This window comes from Linepithema humile, chromosome 1 (genome assembly GCF_040581485.1).
Source record: "Linepithema humile isolate Giens D197 chromosome 1, Lhum_UNIL_v1.0, whole genome shotgun sequence".
Lineage (NCBI taxonomy): Eukaryota > Metazoa > Arthropoda > Insecta > Hymenoptera > Formicidae > Linepithema > Linepithema humile.
Genome location: NC_090128.1, coordinates 33382816 through 33405687, shown reverse-complemented (window position 1 = coordinate 33405687; position 22872 = coordinate 33382816). Strand labels below are relative to the sequence as shown.

At 42.8% G+C, this 22872-nt stretch overlaps 1 protein-coding gene across 8 annotated transcripts in view; it reads left to right on the top strand.

Annotated features, from left to right (window-relative positions):
• The window catches only part of Pgant9 (polypeptide N-acetylgalactosaminyltransferase 9), a 214801-nt gene that overhangs the window by 123765 nt on the left and 68164 nt on the right, over positions 1–22872 (top strand). For all 8 annotated transcript variants that reach the window (XM_067347569.1, XM_067347565.1, XM_067347562.1 and 5 more), the window contains 2 exons: positions 539–648; positions 21097–22161. In XM_067347569.1, coding sequence (XP_067203670.1) covers positions 21891–22161 — 271 coding nt within the window. In that variant the 5' untranslated portion in view covers positions 539–648; positions 21097–21890. The remainder of the gene's footprint in view (positions 1–538; positions 649–21096; positions 22162–22872) is intronic.

Below are 22872 nucleotides of genomic sequence, written 5' to 3'. Positions count from 1 at the left end.
CCATATTTCACCATTCACAGAACAGTAATATTGAAAAAAACGTAGTAAATAAATGTTTATGTGGAAACCGCAATCTACTCTCAACGTAATTCGCACGCGCGTCCCTCGTCACGTTTTTTCATTCTTTAACCCGGTGAGGCCGTCTCGCCGGGTGCAATTGCGTGGCGCGAGACTGCCACATCTCGTCGGCAATTTGTCACGATTTGTTTTATCACCGGTTTAGTCGAACGTATGGCGATGTGCCCGTGTAACCGACCGTACGATTACGCGCGCGTTGCATATATATATATCATCACGCAAGAATACATTTCTGCGGCATGATTCCGAATAGCAAATTACCGGCCATTGTTGCTAACCCTTTAATATCACATACACGGCTACACACCAATACACACATACACCAAAATGAATTACTTCCGCCTTTTATTCCGAACAAAATACCGCGAGCGATACGATACAATAACGATACAATATTTCCATTCAATATTGTAAAAATTTATCTTTGTCTAACTTTGACAATATCTTTTTCTCTTTTCAGACCGAAATAATTGACCAGCGAGCGTGCAGAGAAACCAGACGTCGAAGATTTTCTCTTATTCAAGAAGCGGAGGCTCTCTAGCTGGAGCGAGCCACGACGCAGCGCAAGTGGTATGTACCGGAAGTATCTTGGGGTTTTGCAGATTTCAGCCGCAAGTTTGCCGATGTTAAAATAGTGCCGTGCTTGCCGGCGCGCCCGCCGACCCATCGCGCGGCCTGAATGGTCGCGCTTGATAACAAAACTCGTTGCGACGAGGATATTAATGCCCGCGCGAAGACGCCCTTAATAAGTCCGCGACGTAATGAAAACCATTCATATAAAAGTTTTCCGCGGACGCTGACGCTTTAATTGAACGAGGAGGTCGCGCCGCGACGCGACCAGACTTGCCCCCGCCCGCCCGCCCGCCTGCACCGGCTTCCGCCGGCGCTCTTCTTACACCGCGCGCTGTAACAAGATGTCAGAGATTACCAGGGACTCTTCGCGCTTCGTTGGCTCCTCCGTAACTTTCCCGCATCCTGCCCCTAGTAACTTTCATTAAAAATTTTCTATCGGGCGAATCCCGCGACGGAGCCCGCCAATTTGATATCGAGCTTTTGCCACTTCATCGGGAATGGAGTAGAAAGTTATTCACTTGTTCCGCCCATGGTGGAGCGAAAGAAAAAGGAAAAGAAAAAATAGAAATTTGCCGGAGAATGAACAGGAAACTCTTTGGGATGATATAACGGAATTTCAAGCGCGCGGCCAGAAATTAGTTATTTCTGGATAGCAAAGAGAAAAGAAATGCTGAAATTAAAATGAATTTATTATGCGGGGGGGAAGATCCACGCTCTATAGTCGGAATTCACAATTGATGTCATCGGAACGTTGTGGAACGTTGTTTTTCTTTTTCTTTCTCGCACGTAGGTAATCCCCACGATGTCATTTAATTTTATCAAAGACGTCGCGGACGCGTCGAATATCGAAGACGGTCGTCGATACGAAGAGAGTTTTCCTTCCCAGCCAGGTTTAATTTACTTATTCCGATTGACGGACGTCACGCTCGCGCTGCATTTAATTTCGTCGCGGTCAGACGCGTAAAAAGTGGAAGAAAAAAGTCCGATACGTTGAACCCGCGGGAAAACTGTCATCGTTCGTTCTGTTTTCGCAGATATTCGCCATTCTCCGGCGTTCTCACGCGCTCTTTTTCGTCCGCCGTCGAACTGTGGCAACCAGTGGGCTTATTAATTTTTCATCGCTCGTTCCCGTTATATAGTGCCGATTTCAGCGCCGGCCGGAATAAACGAGCGACCAATTTTTGCGGCGCCGCGCGGCGGCCGCTTCGATTTAACGAGCGTGATTTAATCGCGCCCTCGAGCTCACTCACCCTGCCGAGCAGCGCCCCTATCACCCCGGGCTGGCCCCGTTTAGGAGCAATTAATTCAGCGGAAACGTACGGGTCGATCGTACTCTCGACACAGCATAGTAATTGCTACCGCGAGCCTTAAACGTACGCGATATATCTAATATTTACGAAACGTATTTATCGACCATGCGTTCTATTAGACTCGAGTGGATATACATCGCTTCTACATTTACAATATCTTTAATATTAGCGCAAATGCGTAACTAAAAACGCTTGAGTGGAAAGAGTAAGAAATTGAATTGTATCGTAACTTTTATTAATATTTTTCCGTTTTATATTATTTTAAGAGATATAAAAATATCTTTTATCTTTAAAATGCTTGAAAAAATATCAAAGCGACTTCAAATTAACTAGAAAAATACCAAAGAGAAGACAACAGTATTAAATTTTCCAATGTCTTTGCGCGTTGCATGTTTTAAACGTGGAATACGAGAGAGTTACGCTTTGTTTGCTTTCACAAGCTGTTTCATTTCGTAAAAGGCAAATTTGTCTCGTGAAAGTTTACATAAAGCTATGTATTATTCGCGCTTCGAGCATCAAATGTACGCACGTAAGTGCCTGTGTGTCTCTCGCTAATTCGGAGCACGCATATTCGCGTTACAATTTTCCATCGATACACGACGCCCTCCACCGGTCTGCAATTCAATATGTGAACTGTCTAGGGAGCATTCGTTACCTCTGTGAAGTTGGCCCCCCATTTTTCAAAATAAAAAAAAATGATTAGAGTTCTGGATGCCCCCCGAGGAGTTCTAGAGTTCTCAGACCATTTTAGAAAGAGTTCTGCCATTTAAAGTAAAGAAAACACCATTTGAAAAATGGGGGGGCTAACTTCACGGCGCCCCCCATTATGTAAAAAATCCAAATTTTTTTATAGTTCTGAGTAGATTTTAAATAGTTCTATAGTTCTAGATAAGATTCAAAAATAGTTCTGCTCGAAATACTACGTAAATTAAGTTTGAAATTCTCGACTTAGAAAACGAAAAATAGCGAGAACTCGTTCAATTTTGATTTTAGCGTTTCGAGCCTTAAGGATAATCGTTAGAACTCGTGAGGGGCTATACAGAACTCTCAACAGAACTGCCGGTTACCGAAAAAAAAATTTTTTTCCTGTAGGACTTAAAAATTTTTCGAATCCGAACCTTCAACCATCGAAAACTTTTTTATTTCGCCTCTGAGCGCTTCGAGTGTTAATAATTATTGTTACAACTCTTCGGGGGGCGTACAGAACTCTCAACAGAACTGCCGAATACCAAGAAAAAATTTTTATTAGAAATTTTTCGAATCCGAAACTTCAACCATTGAGAACTTTTTTATTTCGCCTCTGAGCGCTTCGAGTGTTAATAATTATTGTTACAACTCTTCGGGGGGCGTACAGAACTCTCAACAGAACTGCCGAATACCAAGAAAAAATTTTTATTAGAAATTTTTCGAATCCGAAACTTCAACCATTGAGAACTTTTTTATTTCGCCTCTGAGCGCTTCGAGTGTTAATAATTATCGTTAGAACTCTTCGGGGGGCGTCCAGAACTCTCATCAGAACTGCCGGTTACCAAGAAAAAATTTTTTTTCTGTAAGACAGAAATTTTTCGAATCCGAAACTTCAACCATTGAGAACTTTTTTATTTCACCTCTGAGCGTTACGAGTGTTAACAATTATCGTTAGAACTCTTCGGGGGTCGTCCAGAACTCTTATCAGAACTGCCGGTCACCGAGAAAAAATTTTTTTTTCTGTAAGGCTTAGAAATTTTTCGAATCCGAAACTTCAACCATTGAGAACTTTTTTATTTCACCTCTGAGCGTTACGAGTGTTAATAATTATCGTTAGAACTCTTCGGGGGGCGTCCAGAACTCTTATCAGAACTGCCGGTTACCAAGAAAAAGAAAAAATGGCAGTTCTGATGAGAGTTCTGGACGCCCCCCGAAGAGTTCTAACGATAATTGTTAACACTCGTAACGCTTAGAGGCGAAATAAAAAAGTTCTCAATGGTTGAAGTTTCGGATTCGAAAAATTTCTCTTATAAAAAAAAAATTTTTTCTTGGTAACCGGCAGTTCTGATGAGAGTTCTGGACGCCCCCCGAAGAGTTCTAACGATAATTATGAACACTCGTAACGCTCAGAGGTGAAATAAAAAAGTTCTCAATGGTTGAAGTTTCGGATTCGAAAAATTTCTGTCTTACAGAAAAAAAATTTTTTCTTGGTAACCGGCAGTTCTGATGAGAGTTCTGGACGCCCCCCGAAGAGTTCTAACGATAATTATTAACACTCGAAGCGCTCAGAGGCGAAATAAAAAAGTTCTCAATGGTTGAAGTTTCGGATTCGAAAAATTTCTAATAAAAATTTTTTCTTGGTATTCGGCAGTTCTGTTGAGAGTTCTGTACGCCCCCCGAAGAGTTGTAACAATAATTATTAACACTCGAAGCGCTCAGAGGCGAAATAAAAAAGTTCTCAATGGTTGAAGTTTCGGATTCGAAAAATTTCTAATAAAAATTTTTTCTTGGTATTCGGCAGTTCTGTTGAGAGTTCTGTACGCCCCCCGAAGAGTTGTAACAATAATTATTAACACTCGAAGCGCTCAGAGGCGAAATAAAAAAGTTCTCGATGGTTGAAGGTTCGGATTCGAAAAATTTTTAAGTCCTACAGGAAAAAAATTTTTTTTTCGGTAACCGGCAGTTCTGTTGAGAGTTCTGTATAGCCCCTCACGAGTTCTAACGATTATCCTTAAGGCTCGAAACGCTAAAATCAAAATTGAACGAGTTCTCGCTATTTTTCGTTTTCTAAGTCGAGAATTTCAAACTTAATTTACGTAGTATTTCGAGCAGAACTATTTTTGAATCTTATCTAGAACTATAGAACTATTTAAAATCTACTCAGAACTATAAAAAAATTTGGATTTTTTACATAATGGGGGGCGCCGTGAAGTTAGCCCCCCCATTTTTCAAATGGTGTTTTCTTTACTTTAAATGGCAGAACTCTTTCTAAAATGGTCTGAGAACTCTAGAACTCCTCGGGGGGCATCCAGAACTCTAATCATTTTTTTTTATTTTGAAAAATGGGGGGCCAACTTCACAGAGGTGCATTAGTTGCTTTCTTCCATTAGTCACGTAAAAGATTAAACCATCAACTTCTTAACATCGAACGAGAAAAAGTATTCCCTTCCTCCTAATTTTTCCCCACGCAACCGTTAATAGCGATTGAATCTATTGATGAGGTAATCGACGTTGTCATTGCGATATATTTTGACCGCGCCGCATCGCCGAAATCGCAGGACAATATCCCGTGTTCGGTATATTAATTTCAGGCGCGATGTTTTATGTACGTACAAGGGCAGGGGAATGGGAGGGCGGAAGATCTAGCCGCGTGTTAAACGTCCCTATGAATATCGTGTACGGGCACGTACATACGAGGCATTACCGCGGAACGTAATGCAAACGGACGTATACTCTCTCTCCGGCGCAAAACGTTAAAGTGACACGACACGGTCGGTACGTCGGTCAGAAACGAAGCGAACAGCGGCGTGGCCAGCGCGCGCTCGCCTCTCCTCTCTTCATTATGGCTGCGGCTTAATTAAATATCCCCGCGTACGTCCCCATCAGAATGTCAAACAATAATTCAGAAATTCCTACGCTTTCTCTCTCTCTCTTCTGTTACGCGTACGCGCTACGTCGCGCGGAGATATACGTGCGTGGGCGCAGTATTATCGTCGTAAAAAAAATAGATATTCGCACGATTGTTACGCTCCGTCGAGAAAACACGCGTGCGAGAACACGCTCATCGCGTGTACGTTTCAGAACCGTATATACGCGGGTGCGTCCTCTCAAAAGTTCGTAATAATATCATTACATCTTACCGAATACCAGGCACGAAGTGCGAAGGGTATGTACGGAAATATTACTCGGCGAGTTCTCGGTATAATGTTATTCACGGTAATAACTCATCCACGGACGTTAACGCGTACAGGCAACGCGAAATTTCGGCTTGCGAGGACTTTATAATTTTCGTTCCTAGACGCAGATAGACTCAATTCCTTCGTATTTGTATTATTTCGCTCAATTTGCATTTTGCTATCGGTGCGCAGTCTCGCAAGAATAATAGTCTGGCGATTAATTAACGAAACTATTTCTAATTAGATCAAGTGACGAGACAATTAGTTTCCCCGGCTTCTCCATATATCTTTGAATCTAAATTTCAGATTGCGCTGTTAAAAAATATTTCTATATTGTACGTATTACGCGTATTATTGAGGAAACAAACATTTCTTATCTTACAAACGTAAGATAAATTAAGTTTGATGATTAAGTAATGATTTGAACGTATAGCTGCTAAAATTGTAGGACGCACTTCGACGTTATCGCAGCACGCCTTATCGATCCGCGTATTGCAGATAAAAGCTCTATTCGATACAGGATGGGCTCACGATTATCGCGGCACTTCAGTCAGTCACGCGCTGTAACGACGCGGCGAATCAATCCAAGCGGCAGCTCCAGGCCGTGAATGTCGTCGCGGCACAATTCCGCCATAATCCGCGAGACGATCTTGCGCTACAAAAAGGCGGGAAGTACCTGTTGAAAGGGTGTCCTTACCGGAGACGGAATTCGATCGCTCGGCTCCGCTCGAAGATCCCTACGAAAGTTTTCAACGAGAGGTTGACGGTCTTCGGGAAACTTGCGAGAGGGATCGATCGGGGGTCGTCGGGGTTTCAATTCGCCGCATCCGCCACGAAGAACGTCGAATTGGATACCGTCGTAATTCAGTAAACGCTTGCATGCATGATCCGCGATGAAGTGACGCATTGTGTGTAGATAATCGGCGTGGGTGTTGCAAAAGAAAGCTTGGAATATTCTCGTGTGGGTGTCGCATTCTCTGTGTCGCATTCCTTTGTGTCGAAATGACCGATCGATGACGATTGGCGCGCGATTGTTGTGCCTCGAACAAGTACACGTTCCATTTTTGATTGTCTATGAATAACACGAAGTAGGTGACGGAGAAAGTTTCCACACTCGCACATGCATAACCATTTATTTAATTAAATACAAGCATAAATATTAATCGCTGTCAATTGCCGTTCTACTTCGTCTATTATTATCTTGAAAGTGAGAGACGGAGACTCAATTAAACCTGAAGTTAATTATTTAACAGTTAATTATTTTAGAAAGGCTTTAAATAAACATGAAATAAATAATATAAGGTAAATAGAGTAATGAAATATTTTACACATATTGAAGTTACTTTCCCTCTGTGTTGTCTCACCGGTATTTTTATTCCAAGCTCATTATAATCGCATAAGGCGCTAACGTAAGAGACTCGTAAGCCGTATCTCTTTTCTCAGCCGGAAACGTGATAGAAGAAGAATACGAAGAATGTTCTCATGCTCGGCGATAAGATTGAAATTTTGTACGGAGCATATCTCCTCTGCTGCCTGATGCACTGCTGATGGCAGTACGATCTCATATGTATTGTAATCTCGCCGGTAGCAATGCATTCGCTTAGACGCGTGTTATGTCCATCTCGGCTTGTTAAAAATTTTCGCTCTTGCACAATATCGCTAGTTATTCCATTAATACACATTTTATAATTAAAGAATTACTTGGAAGAAGAGTTTCTAAAACCGTACAATATATTAATTATACCATTTTATTTTTTTATCATTTTTTAAATTTTACTCTTGAAATATTTTTTTCCCAGATTATATTTTAATTTGCATTTTAATGTTTTTCCTTCTTTACAAAATAATAAACTTGATTTTTTTAATTCTGCATATTTAAAAAAATATTAGCTTGTGTATTTTTTTTTTTTTTAAAGAAAACTTGTGAATTGTCCGCGTTATCAGACTTATAATTCAAGCACTTTGATAATATTTGACCTTCTGTTGTATTCCAGACATGCTATCTATTGTTCCAATGTTATGTACGTTTTTAATCAAGTTTATATTTTAACGAGAGTTTATATTGTAACAAAATCATAATTTATTAGTGAAATTTTTTAATTACAAAGAAATAAAATTAGATTTATGTACATGCAATTATAACGTGCAAAATTAATTGACGTTCTTTGATAATGCACAAATCGATGAGTGGAATATTTTAGGCAAAATTTAATGATTTTTGCTAAAAATGAGTCTATATATGTGTTTCTAAGGAAAAGATATAAATTAAAAATATGCATAAAATATTCTTTACAAAATTTATAAATTTTTTATTTGTTTTTCTCTCCGTTTCACACACACACACACATGATAATCTAAAAGCACTCAAAATACGCCAACTTCAATTCTACGTCATAATTAGAAGACACGGAAATAACTTTGTCGTTACACGGTTCGCGACGAAGGCGAGCAGATTAACTCTTACAGCTTGCGCTTCTTACACCATAATTAAGGGATTTCCCAGCAGGGAATCGTTTCTCTCGCGAGATCGCTCGGGGTTTCAAGTTTTTGCAAGATCCAGGAACGGCGGAGTCGCGCGCGGCGCGGACCTCGACTTCCGCGGACGAGCGGCGAGAAGCGGAAATGGAAAAGTTCCGTTAACTGCTGCCGTTTTCTTGCCGCGGTATTCCCCGTGTTTATTTGAAAACTTTCCGAACTTCATGCAAATCCGCGACGAGCGGCGCGTGTGCCGTGTTCGTTGCGGGGAATCGCTCGACTATTTCTCGGGGCGAAGAGGCCCTCGAGGGCACGCTCGCCATTGTTTCGCGCCGGTAATAAAGAGCGCAAGGGCGAGACGGAAGTTCTCGGGTGTACCTTCATCCGGATTAATTAATTACCCTTATCCTTTCCTCGCTTCTCTCTTGCAGCGGAAAAATGAATAGCGGTGCGGCGCGACAGGGCGAAAGGCGTCTGCTTTCTTCTTCCGTTTCTGCACCTTTTCGCCAGGAATTACGCGATTAATTTTTTAAGCATCATCGTCGTCCTCATAGAGTCGCTTTAACATTTAAACGACATCGGGAGAAAACTCCGCAAATTTTTGATGGCGATTGTCGCAGAGAACGCTATTTTGATACCTAATCAGACGAATCATTTCTTCGTTACAAATTCAAAATTAATTTTTTTGAATCACTTATAAATAATTAGATTGTGAGATAACTTTAACCTTCAATACGAATAACACGAATCTTACCGTCTCTGATGAGAATTAATTTTTCCACAAATATTAAATCTTTTAATGCGCGAATATTGGGCTAGCGTTTGATCGATAAGTCGCAAAATTATTTACCAAGGCAGCTTTTGCAATGTCGAAGCATCTTTTTTTTTAACGGGACAATGGTGAATAATCTGAAAGATAACTTCTGCAGAGATTATATCTTTGTTTTTTTTCTCTCTCTCTTTCATTCTCGTCTCTTCTCTTCCTCATTTTGTAAATGGTTTCCGTGCTATCATGCAGATGCAGCCACGTAGACTCCGGGCTACGGAGTGCTACAATGTGCCTAGCGGGCTGTAAGTCGTCTCCGACAGAAAGATCGCTTGTTTCGCCGACTGCTATCGTTATTCTTTTTTCTTTGTCGCCTGTTCTCTCTTACGTTCCGCTCTCGCAACGCCGAGGTAATTCTTAACTCTGAGATCTCCGATATGCAAAGATCAGACGATTATCCTCGTAGAATCCTCGTTCCTCCGCGTCGGCTTAATTAACACAGATTGCTCCGTTTTAGCTCGGAATGTTCCTCTACAGCGACTGAATTACCAAAGTTTTGTTATCTCAAGATTTCTATTATCAGTTGTTTTAAATTAGAGAAATATTTCGAATCTGATTTAGTATATTGTGATGCTAAATAATCTGATTGCAATTTTTTATACATTTTTACGAATCTATTGTAAATTCATCTAGAATATTTTGTTTATAAAATCTGCGCCCCGGCTGCTCCGTATTCTGACGCTGTTAGAAGTTGATTGTGTTTGCCTTTGTGCAAACAGGTACGACAGCGCGAGGCCGTAGCGTGATGTCAGATTTTTCCGGTGCTTTTTTTTATGAACTAAGCTATATAAGCCCGATGAGATTTTTGTTTACGGAAGATTATTACTCTCGCTGTCGATATTATGTTCAACCTGTCAATATGTCCCATCTGAAGAAGAAGAAGACCGTTTTATAAAGGCATTGCAAATTGAGTCTCAGCTGTCAAAATTAAATTTCTATTTGACAGTTAAATTTTGTACTTTTTTTAATTTTAACTCTGAAAATGCTGAATATATTTGCTGTGTTTTTTTTTAAATAGAAGAATAATTTGCGAATTATATTTTTTGTTCACGAGTCTTTTTTATTATGTGTTAACGAAATGGTTCTCTTATTTTCGAATTGTACATTTTACAGGTCATTATTAGATAAAAAGTAATTATTTTACATTGTACAAATGTGACGTCAAATCTGTCCAATAATTCCAAGTAATTCTTGCACAAAGGTGTATATTTTATATTTTAATTTTTTCAAAGACTAATTAGTGTACGAGTATATCTCAACTTTTACGCGAGCGCAATTAAATTTTTTGAAATAAGTGAAAAATAAGCTTACACTGCAGAATTTCAGCCTGATATCCGATTATGTGTATAAAATATTTCTAATATAGAAAGTGCATTACTAAAGCTAAGCTGCTCATACGAGCTTTCCCAGGATTTCGTGCAGATTCAAATTTCCTAATGGGCAATGCATGTGCGCGTTCCCCTTTAAATTATTAATATTCTCAAAGGAGATACTAGTGGGATATAACATATTAATAGAAAGACTTAAGTTGAAATTAGCTCGGGAAATATAACGCAACACAGAGTAGATAACCCCAGGGAGGGCGAAAGAAAAACACAGAAGCAAACAACTGATGGTGCGCAAAGACCGGAACTTTCATAAAGGCGATGAAATTTCACAATCGAATTCATTAGCGCTTCCGACTCTCGAATGAGAGAATTATGTTAACGCGATCAGTGTAATTCGTTTTCCGCGATTTATCGTCACCTTGTTTTTTTTTTTTTTTTTTTTTTTTGTTTCGTTGGCAGCGCAAACATCTCCGTGATCTCCCTTTCTCTGCGGCATTTTACCTTGCATAAAGTCATTTCTGCAGCGTCGTCGCGCCTTCTGTGTACGTTAAGTCATGCGGACCTGACAGGCGCGTTGCGGAATTACGGCGTGTTGCCCGAAGGTACCTGCGCCACGCCGTGGAGTCTACCCAACATCGTCCCCGCCCCCCTACGGTTTCCCCGACTACCGTGTGTAAACGGCAGGTTTCCCACTCTTCTCGTTTTTCTTCCCTTTGCAGAATGTCAGACTAACAATGATCACGCGAACGCGCCGCACGCGTTCTCTCTCTCTCTCTCTCTCTCTCTCTCTCTCTCTCTCTCTCTCTCTCTCTCTCTCTCTCTCTCTTTCTCTTTCTCTTTCTCTTCGCGTATCAGAGCGGAAAGACGCGTGTATAACGTCGCGCGTCGGGAATCTAGTCTTGACGTAATGCGCTGCTGCCAGGCTACACACAAGCGGCAACAGCAACAACCACTAACACCACTGCTGCGCTGCATTTTTCCGGCTTACACTCTTCATCCGCGCGCGCAGATGAGACAAAGCGACGAAGCCCTTAATGAAAAAAATCGCAACGGCGCGCTTGAGCGACGTAAACACGCGCAGCGAATATTCGCTCAGCGCTCGCGAATTTCTTACGGGAAATATCGCTTCTCTTCCCCTCTCCCTCGTGTTTTTCTCCATCTTCTTCTTATACTTCCGCTTTACGCTCTACATGTACAAAGTGCGAACGCCGTTCGCTTTGATTTCACGCTTATGACGCGCAGTTTGATATTCCGAGATTCGCGGAGCGTGAGCTAATTTCGACGATTCGTTGATGGCCCGTGACTCGGCGAATACTTAAACTGCGCTTATGCCACATGTGGCATTCTAATCTATTTCTATCCCTACCAGCGCGCACGTTGCTTCGCTACACAGCCAGTGTTAGGCAATGCGAAACGGTCCGTCTCACAAAGGGACTCGCCGCGGTTCGCGCGACGACTCTAAATTCAGTCCTTTGTAGCGCTCCAGTTTTACTTCGGTACACTCAACAGGAGTTCGCACGACGCGCGTTCGCGAACCGCACTTGTCGAGTGCGGGTCACTCGGTTGCAGGAACCCCTGGCGCGGAACATTTGGTCGGGAGATGGGCCGCAGTTGAGAACTCGAACGCTGCAAATTCGAACACACCGAGTGTGCCGCGCCAGTCGACGTGTATTTTCGGCGAGACGTGACCGGGCTACAGTTGAGCGTTTCCTTTTCAGCGCGAAAACCGGGCGGACTGTGCCACCCCTGCTAGCGCTTTTGAGAAACCGCATCGCTTTTAACGGCATCGCTCTGAGCATTGTTCCCTGTTATGAGAATATTAAATGGCCATCACGACCACTCAGTGAACTCGTGCTGGAATTTTGATGTTTCGGTTGCGTAACATGATCTGACGCTTCGAAGTTAATTAATCAAAGTGAAATGGCGTGTTTCGGGAAGAGCGGAACAATTTTGGTTAATAATTGAACGACGAACATACGGTGCGTGTAATTTTACTTATTTTTAACGATCCATTCAATTCCGCGTGTGGGGAATGATAGAATCAGTTGTTGCCGCGAGTCACTCTATTTTCGCACGCGTGACACGCGTGATATGAGGATAACGCCGGGTACCGGAGCGTGATACCAGAGCAGATCCAACGCGACGCGCATGTCTCTGTTTTGAGACTGATCTATGCGCGTTAATTAAAAGGCGCTTTGTCCCACACGCTCGTGGCAGCTGTGTAAACGCCATATTTCCACGTCAACCGTTCGTGGCGCACACCGGCGCTGGTTACGTACATATATATATCTAACCGGAGAACGCCGGAAGCGTCGGAGCGGTCCATACCGCAACAGAGAACGTCGTGAAGTTCGCGACTCCGATTTTGCCCTGCACGTCACGTTCGCGATTCCGATCTCACGAGTAATCAAAACGGGCTGCCGGCGGCGCTGATCGAAGCCACCTTGCGCGAACGGGCGCGAGACATCCATTCGATTTCACGAGCGTTTCGTCGAAACGGTCCCTTCGTGACTGACGCGAAATTTTTCGACCGAAAGAGACGAGAGAATAAGAAGACGGCGTTTTGTTTCGCGAATAATACTGCGAGCCGCGGAAGTGCCGCTTCCCCATTTCGATCTCGAAATTCGACGAACACGTCGCGCAAAATGTCAATCGACGCGACCGGTATTCTCGCGCCGGTGTATGGCAGCGCGGAATCCTCAGAATTTTTCTCTTTTCCGAAAAGTGTCAATTCCGCGTGATATCGAGTCTCGCCCATCCCTTCATCTCCTTTCTGCTGCCATACGTCACCGTGGATATTCAATGACAGTTCTCGAAAGAGAAGCGATCTCTCGAGAAGAGAGAACTCTTTCTCTCTCTCTCTCTCTCTCTCTCTCTCTCTCTCTCTCTCTCTCTCTCTCTCTCTCTCTCTCTCTCTCTCTCTCTCTCCCCCCCCCTCTCTCTCCTTTCGATCAACGCCGCTCCTCTCGCCCGTGCGTTTCCACAGACATTAATGACGCATTGCTCCGCGCTATTGAAACTTGATTTCGTCTCGTCGAGCGTAAAACGTGTATTCCGCGCTATCGCGCGCGCAGTTGAATTCGCGGGGGAGGCAGACCTCTTGATTTACGACGCGTGCCTCGCGTATCGATTCTCTCATTCATAAACATTCCACGTATGTAGGAATCGCAGCGGTAGCAAATGTCGTCGCGCCGCGCACACCGCGCGCGTCATTAATTGCAGCGAGCTGATAAATACAGAGCGCGTCTTTCACGGCCGCGTCTGAATCGCGCGCGGCTTTACCGAAGCCGCCGGCAGCGGTTTCCTTTGGCGTTGGTGCGCGCGACTCAACGAACATCGGCGTTAATTCGATGAAAATTAATTAGTATCGGCCTGCAGGAGCTTCGGCGCTCCCGATCCCGTGAAATCGAGCGCAAATCGTCCCATGGGTGAAAATTTGATTAGCCGCGTCGCGCCGTAGAGCGTCGCGCTTGGCCGACCTGAACCGAGTTTCCAGCGAGTCGCGGAAATCCATGCCTTATATGCATCATTAAAACACCGATCGATTCTAATTTTCTTGCTGAAGATGCTTACATAGATAAAAGATGCGATAAACTTTTAAAAGAATAGCGTTTGTATTAAATTTGCACGCATATTTTTCTCTGCTGATATACGATTAAAAAATAATTTTTTAAATTTTTTTCTCGAGAAATTAGACCAAGCCGTTTGAAATATTTTTCTAAATGCGTCAATAATGCACTGGAAATTTAGAGGAGATCGATAATAGTTAATTGAAAATTATTATTTAATTTTAATTAAGAAACAAAGTTTTATCTAAGCATTCAGCGAGCACCATTGTACGCTTGAAATAATACCGCTTCTAAACTTATGAGCGATCGATCGTGGGAATCTAGGCTACGGTTTCCCATAATCGGCCTTAAGGCGACCACGAAGCGTCCCGGTTCACTGAAAAATCGTTAGCGCTTTTTGCGCGACCGCCGTCGCCATTAGCGTGGAATTACGGTAGCGCGTCGACAGGTTCGTAAGGGTCCCGAGTCACGTAATGATTTCTTGCGGTACGGCCCCACGATGGCCTCGTGACCTCTGACCCGACGAAACAGGTGCGCGTGACTCTTCACGCATCGCGCCCGAGAACGCGGTTTGCCCGGGCCGATCGTCTGTGTGCGAGTTAGTATCCTCCGAAATCGTGGTAAGCGGTCATTTGTCATGAGATCAGACGTGGTCGAGGCAGCAGCGTGATAGAAGATTATTGCGGCCTCACGTCGGTTGTTTAAACGAAACGACAATTAGCGAAGCTCGATTAGCGCGCTGCCGAAATTTTTTCCCCAAACTACGCTATTTTACATTAAATTGTTTCAATGTTAAATTATTAATGATTAGTTTCATCAATCAACTTTAACCTGAATTTCGCCGTCTTTTTTTTTGCTATTGTTTTTTTAAATGCCAGCACCAGAGAAACAAAAAATAGAAAATAGTTAAGTAACAATTTGGAAGTGGTATCGCAAACCAGATTGAATTTTCCTTGCGCTATCGCGGCTAGGCTTTAACAGTAGTTTAGCGCCAGTTTGCTAGTTTAAAAGCGAATCAATCATAGTCACGCGCACTTGTTTACTCTTTACCGAGTCGTAATAATCTTCAAATCATACGTCCTCATAAAGCGGCCTCCGTCGCTAACACAGATTCCACGGTACTTAGCTTCGCAATAGATTTCAAATCTATTTTTCTTTATTCGAGGATATTAGTTCAATGACGGTGCTCCGTATGAGATTGCCAAGATCTTCACGGTTTAATGCGACGAGAGAAATGGGCAAACGCACTCGTCGTGAAAGATAAAGAGAAGAATCGGGAACGGCGAAGTGTGTCCGGCGATATTCTCCAGAAGAACGTTCTCATTTGGCGGTAGTCCAGCCGATGTCCGCACGCTCGGAACGTCCATTACTCCATTAGCGGTTACCGTGTTAACTCTTTATTGCTGCGCGCTATATGAGCCAACTGTTCCGCTATTGTCGCGATGGGGCGCGCGGGCTTAATGTCCACATTTCCCCGGGATTACCGTAAAACCCGGCTCGCGCGCAGTCCTGTAACAATACCGGATCGCATTCTGGGACGCGCTCTTACGCGTTATACGATCCGTATTATCACGTTTGTCCATCCTTCCGCGCTGCCGTGCGTATGTCTGCAATAGATCTAGATAAAACTGTTGCTCTGCCGGTGAGATACGCGATTTATACGTGCACCAGTTACTGTAGCATTTTATTGTTAACTTCCAGCGGCTTAATGATCTCTGGAACATATATTTTAATAAAAATTATCTCTACCATTTCTAAAGTTTCTAAGATGTTTATCTAATTATTAGAGAAAATGTAAATTATATTCCTCGTTGCGATTAAAAATACTAAATATTAATAGGAATAATTGTTTTCTCGTTTGTAATTATTATAATTGGAATAAATGGCTCTAAAAACCTGTCTGTTCACAGGCTGGTGCCACTAATGACGTAAGTTTTCTTTAGTTAAGATACAAAAAGTGCATTATTACATTAATGGCAATATAATATTTGTTATTTAAAAAAAATGTTTGAAAGTTTCTAAATTAAAAGATAGAATAGTTATAAAAGTTATATATGGAACGTAAAATATATTTTTCCAGTTTTATTTGTTTTTACGAGCATGTATTTCTCAAGTCAGAGTATAAGGAAAAAGTTTTGTTTTAACGATTGAGAGCTCGCTACGCGAAGCGCTCCGGTAATCCGTGACACGGGGCAATTATTTTCCTGATTATCAGATCGCGACACGTAGTCGTTTCCGGCGACGCAATTTCGTGCGCCGTCGAGCTCGGAAAATTTCTTCGGCGTCGAATATGTTCCTTTCGTCGCGCGGCGACGTGCACAAGCAGATCCCGCACTGAGTTTTGCATAATATATGAAGTGATGCATCTTAAGAACATATAACGGCGGTAACGTTCATGCAAATTTTCATCGCTAAGCGGCGTGGCATGGAATTTCAAATTTTCGCTTTAACGGAATTTTAACCATGAACGTTAATTCCGCATTTGTAAAGCGCGGTTTTCCGCATTTAACCAGGATGGATACCTAAAAAAAATTACACTGTTGAATTATGAATTTTATAAATTTTTTTAAAGCAAACAAACTTTAGAACGCAACGGTATTAAATAACCAGCCCTTGCTTGCGAGACATACGTTTTCATTATTTTACGCGGCGTCTTCTAATTTAGCCTTGTGTAATTTAGTACAGTTAAAACAGGACAAAGAGAATTTCCACTGTCTGATTTGATTACTTAATTGCATCAAAGTGCGCTTTCGTGGAAAATTTCTACAAATATTTCAGTGACGCTATCATTAGTGTTCTCATTCGTTAACTGTTTACCAGCGATCGATGGAATCGCTATCGTTTTTTTTTTTTTTTTATGGCGATTCGTTGTAGAATTCAAAAGCTTGTTCTCTTTTAGAGAAGCGTAAATAGATTCGACATCTACGGCAACACCGTGCATCAGGAGTGCATTTAAAGTGCTTCTCTCTCTTCCAATTGTTTTTCCGATCGTTCTTACGCCGGATACGTGTGTTATCGGTTCGAGGGCTCATGCAGATTTGAAATCCCCCTACATCTTTCCGCTGACTCTCTTCCGTCATGCTCGCTTCTGTATATCCCGCGCTCGCACGGTATTGCCGCAAGGGATTCCGGCCGGCTTATTTTCCTGGTACCGCCGCATGCGGACGGGAATGTCGGTTCTGTCGCCCATTTCGCGGATATCCTTGCCTCTATTTTCTCGCATGTCCACGTTTTCCGGCTGACTTTTGCTTCCGTTATTCTCGAGCGCGTATATGGAGAAGCATTTAAATGCCGCGTGCGATGGTGCTCGTCCGCACGATCGAGAGAACGTTTGAACGGATTTTCGTATCCTCGCGGAAGCACGAAAAAGGTCATTAGCTTTTCAATCTTAACCGACTTGTGGGAGTTGAGTTGCATCTGTGTTGCTTTTAGCGGGGAATTTCAAGTTTCATCATGCAGCCATTAGCGATCGATATTTGATTAATCGCGTTTGTCGGACGCGCTTCGCAATGGGCTGTCTGCCGGTGGAATTATTCAGCAGCGAACCGCGGTACGGCTGTAACTCTTATCGACTAGTCGGTCATCGCGCGGCATCGTTACGTAAACGTGAATTGTTACCGAAACTAGAGCGAAGCGGTAAATAAACGAAGGCAGCCGTGCGTACGAAGGCAAGAAAATATTATTTTCCATCGCTCAATCGCGAGGAAAGAAATTAGTGTTTGGATAGAGACGCGATAAAGTGTGTGATTTGTGCGATAAAGCGGATTGTCATTGCGCCTAACTATAAACCCACATTCATCACGCCAACATACACGTCGATGTTGTACGCGCCGTCGATATTATCGAACGTGATTGACACTCCTTTTTCTTCGCGCGCCGAGCATTTCGCAGACGTTTCTCGCCTTCCTATCCTAAGCAATTCATTTAACGACGGACAAAGAGTCCAGCCATTGTGCTCTCGTTTCATGTCGGCGGTAGAACCCGTAGCGAAAATAGAACCTAACCCAAATAAACAGTGACACGCGAGCTCGATGTTATCCCCCGGTAGCGGCTCGGTGTAACTTCGGTTAACACGAAAGGGCGATGGCGCTTACGGCGAAGTTTACGAAAGCGGGCTCTTACAGATGATGAATATACTCTTTTCTTCCTACTCCCGTCCGGCGTTGTCGACACTCTTAATCAAGAGGTAGGCGCGTTCAATTAATTTTCTAACCCACCGTTCAGCTCTTCGCGCGCGTAACAATATTTTTTACAAAAATCGGAAAATTGAAAACATTTTTATCTCGAATAACGCATTTGCGGGATTGTGTTTTTAGTCAGTTTTCATATTTGTACAAGATATTATAAAAATAACACGGTACGAGTACGAAGAATCTGGGAAACAAGAAATTCATTTTAGTCTGAGGATACATTTCAATTTCGTGTCACACACATGCCGCTGTTCGTTTCTCTTAAAGTTTCATCTCGAGGGTACATTTAATTTCGTTGTTATCGGAGTTTTTTCTTTGCCACAGCACGATAAATTAAGTCCGTCATCCGCAAGCTATATACGTTATTTTCGCATCGCAATCATTGCTTTTTGTTCTCTAGATGTTGCGTTTATGTTTAACCGTATTCTAACAATCTTGTCTTCGACGTCCGCGAAAGATCTCATTTGAGATCGTCGCGACAGTCCATTCCGCAAGAAAATAAATCGTCCGTCCATTTATTTTTACTGTTTTTTTTCTCTCTTTATTTTTTCCTCCTTTCTATTGCCGAGACACCGCGACGGGAGATGCCACACTTATGCTACTTACAGTATATTTACTGCGAGATCGTAAAGGAAGAAAAGAGGAAGTTTTTCAGACCGATACATCGCCCGGCGTTTCAAAGACGAGAAAGAGGGAGGGAGAGAGAGAAGCAGTAAACTCTTTTACGGAAAAGTGTCTCCGATAGTAACGACCACTAAAAAGCGACCATGCCACTTCGCCACGTACGGTTCTGGCAGAGCCAGACACTACTCTCGCGCGCTAACGTTTCTCCCGAGCGCACACACTGCTTTCGCACGTGTGTCTACTCGAGACAATTCTCCACTCGCGCTGGAAATGGAAGGCCTCTCGTGCCGTCTGAGGAAGATAGGATGGTATGATCCGCGAAGTTCTTCTCTCACTGTATCCTTACCGAAGGTTTTCTCAGCAGTGCCGCGAAATTACTTTTTTTCGCGGATATCTCAATTCTACACTTTGTTTACGAAGAGTTTGAATTACGACGATTTTCAGGACCGATGTTTTCGTTGCGAATTTTTCAACGGAACACGCACAATTTTATTTTTACCGATGAAAACCTTCGTCGAAATTCTAAATTTGTTAATAATTCCATTTATCCAGAGTATATTTACAAAAATGTACATGTATTTTAAATTTTTTTCCCCTTTTTCCCGCGATGTTATTTATAAAACGACTCGATGGTAGATGCAATTTTCCGCGAATATCGCGATAGTCAATCTCACGTTGAAAAGCTGGGCTTAACTGTACTTCTCTCGTCATAACATCCGTCGATGCATCACGCCGGTCGATCCGCTATAACGCGGCAGCATTTCGCAACTCGGCGGCGCACGGGCACGGTTACGGTCGTCGAAACGGCGACGGTAAAACGTGCATCCACCTTTCTCCGCCTATGAATAGCAAACGTCTCCGGCGCCGAAAAGAGCGCGACACGCGCGAACGAGCGAGCGAGCTTTTCCTCTCCCGTCTCGGGGCTTTTTCACCACTCTCCCGTCCGGGTGGAGAATCCTTCCAGAGATGCGCGCGTGGCGGAGCCTTTTCATCGTTATCCCGCCCGGCTCTTACGAATGCAGCCCTCGATTCTCCGATACGATGCAGACAACTTTGCGCAATCTGCGAGATTGCGTGCACGCGACGACGGCCAACTTTTCCGTAGGGGCGATGCATTGCGCATAATGCAACGGTCGCACCGCGGTACACGTTCGCTTATCTGTGCCCGATCGCGCTTTACGTCGAATATAATCATCCCGCATAATAGACCCGGTGAAAATGGCGGACAGCGCCTAAGCGATCGTATCGCGTGTGTCGGTTTAATTTAACGAGTGCCTCGCTTTTGCGCCTGTTTACTTCCGCGCGGTTTCTTCAATCGATACTTTTTTATGGGACGGAAAAAATCATTCAACCGGTAACTGTATCAAGTGTGCGACATGTCAAAATCACACCGACACCGTTGGCTTCCGTGTACGTGTACGTGCGTATACTTAGTGTCCATCCTAACATCGTTAGCAAGTGCGCCGCACTGCGCCCCCCATCCTAGCCCCCAAAAGTTTCTAATTTCGTAATTTAATACAAAGTTAATAAAGCCCCGGGACGCGCGTATTTTCCGATTACTTGGCGCCGGGTTACTCGCGAGAGCGTATTTTAGACACGCGCGTTGAACTCTGCATTGTAGATCGCCTAACGAGCGCGCAAATTTAGAATGATTCGCTTAATTGAGAAATCACCAGCTGGACTATATTTCCAGATTATCTCTTGTTAAATTTATCTAATAAAACATTATTACCATTTTACCTTCTTGTTAATGTAATAAATAAATGTGATATATAAATAAATCGCGAAGTATATTTATTACAAGAATGTAATAAATTATATTTTTCAATAGTCTTTATTTTCATATTTATCGCATATTTTTATTTATTATATATTTAATAAGAATAGATTTCCAGATTTATTCTTGATATATCATGTAATATTAAGATATATATGAATAAAATATGTAAAGTATTATTCGTCACGATAATCAAATTTGTTGGAAAACGGATTTAATTTGAAATTGCTTAAATTAAATTTGTCAGACGAATCACAGAATTAATAAAAAGGCGGAAAATTATTGATGACATCAATGTATTACGAATGTCCATTATCGTGTCATTTTCGATTTTTCAGAGACTTGAACAATTAATAATCGCAAAAGTAGAATTTGCGTCCTTATTTTCTCTTAGTGTATAAAAAATAGAGCAATTTTTTTACAGCGCTTCTTAAATTACTCATATATTTTTACTAAAATATTTTTGTTTTCTTATGATTTTAGGTGACAAGAATGCGGTGACGTTGAGAAACAACACAACCCGAAAATATACATATCCTAACAATACATATTATATCGCGAATTAATAGAATACCCAAATCCATATCCAGTCTGCGACGTTTATTAATGCAAGACTTCTCAACGCCCTATATCGGAGCAAGAAACAAATGCGACATATCGATTGCCAAACGTATCATAATATTATCATTGACTCCGTTATTAAAACTTGAGGAACGTCTGCTGGATATTAAACCGCGGCAGATTTAATCCAGCGATTTACTTCGTCTCGTTTAGTGAAATCTGTCCTAACGGCACCGAGACCGAACTTCAAAGAGCAGTCGCATTCCAAAACGGACGATGACGCGTGGACTATCACGGCGAGTTATCGATTTTACACGTCAGTGATTGTCAGTCATCTCGATTAGACTAAGGAATAGCTGCTCTCGGAGCGAATCTCTTTCGCATCGTGAAATTCTCGGCACGATCAGCTCGCGCGAGAGGGAAAAGGACGGGGAAGACGCGTTTCCTGTGGATCTTCTCACCTCATACTCGAACGTTTAATTAGCGTCCTCGATCGCGTAGAAAGGAGGAACTAGCCGAGTCGCCCGGACCTTCGACGTCGTTCGGCGAGTGGAGGGAGGTCGAGGCGGGAGCGGGAGGATGTTGCTGAGGTAACACGACATTCCGAGGCCGCACGAGAAGCACGATAATCGCAGCGCGCGCGGCGCAGGACGCGACGGGGAAAGGAAGTGTCGATCGCGCAGCGGACGTACGAAGGAAGGATCGTAGAACGGTGGATGAGCAGGATGGGCTTCCCCAGGAGAAGGTCCTTGTGGCTGAAGGTGGCTGTGCTGGCGACCGCCGTGTGGGTGACCGTCTGTTTTTTGCTCTACACGGAGGATCGAGCGGCGGCGGCCGCCGTACAAGGATTGGCGCCGTCAGGCATCGCGGCACCGCAGCAAGCGGCGAACGGCTTTGCGCCGGCCGCGGCGGCGCCGTTTAAAAAGGAGACACCCGGTAATCCGCTCGGCAACAGGGCGAGGATCAACCAAGCCGGTCCGGAGCAAGGTAATTTTAGAGAATTAATTTTCCTTGATTTTGTGGTATCGTTAAGAGTGACGTAAATTAACGCGTCCGGTTTTTGATGTCAAAGAGAGACGAAGGGGCTTTGATCCCGTTTCTACACAAGAGTATTTTTCTACAAAAACTATTTTGGCCGCTTAGCTAAACAGCGTGTATTTGGTTTTAATTATCTGGACAAATATGGATATATAGATATCTGGATATATAGGTATTAAAAATTAATATCTCATTATTAATAGCTGCTTTGTCTCTTAGCGATGCAACGTAGGTGCATTGTGGGTGTCTACGTGAATCACTGCCTGTTAGGAAATAGCTTAGCAGACTGACATAACGCGCGGGTTAGATGCGAGTTAGGTCTTAATAAGCTGATAGATGTGTCCCTTCTGGAATATATGGTCTGTGCATGGATCATGTCGTGGATGTTAGGCTAGTTCGCTGTGGCCACCTGTGGCTCAACGTGTCCGATATTCGAAAACATTTTTCAAAAAGCATAAATGAAAAAGTCATTGATTCTTTATATACATTTATTTGTGATATTATAAATTTTTTTATTAATTGTAACATTGGATCGTTTAATCAATAACATGCTATATTGGTGTATAAAATTTATAAAGATTGTGAATATAAAATTTTCACATTTTAATTATATTCTATGAAAACGGTGTAACTGTTTCCAACATTTTGTATATTTTGCGA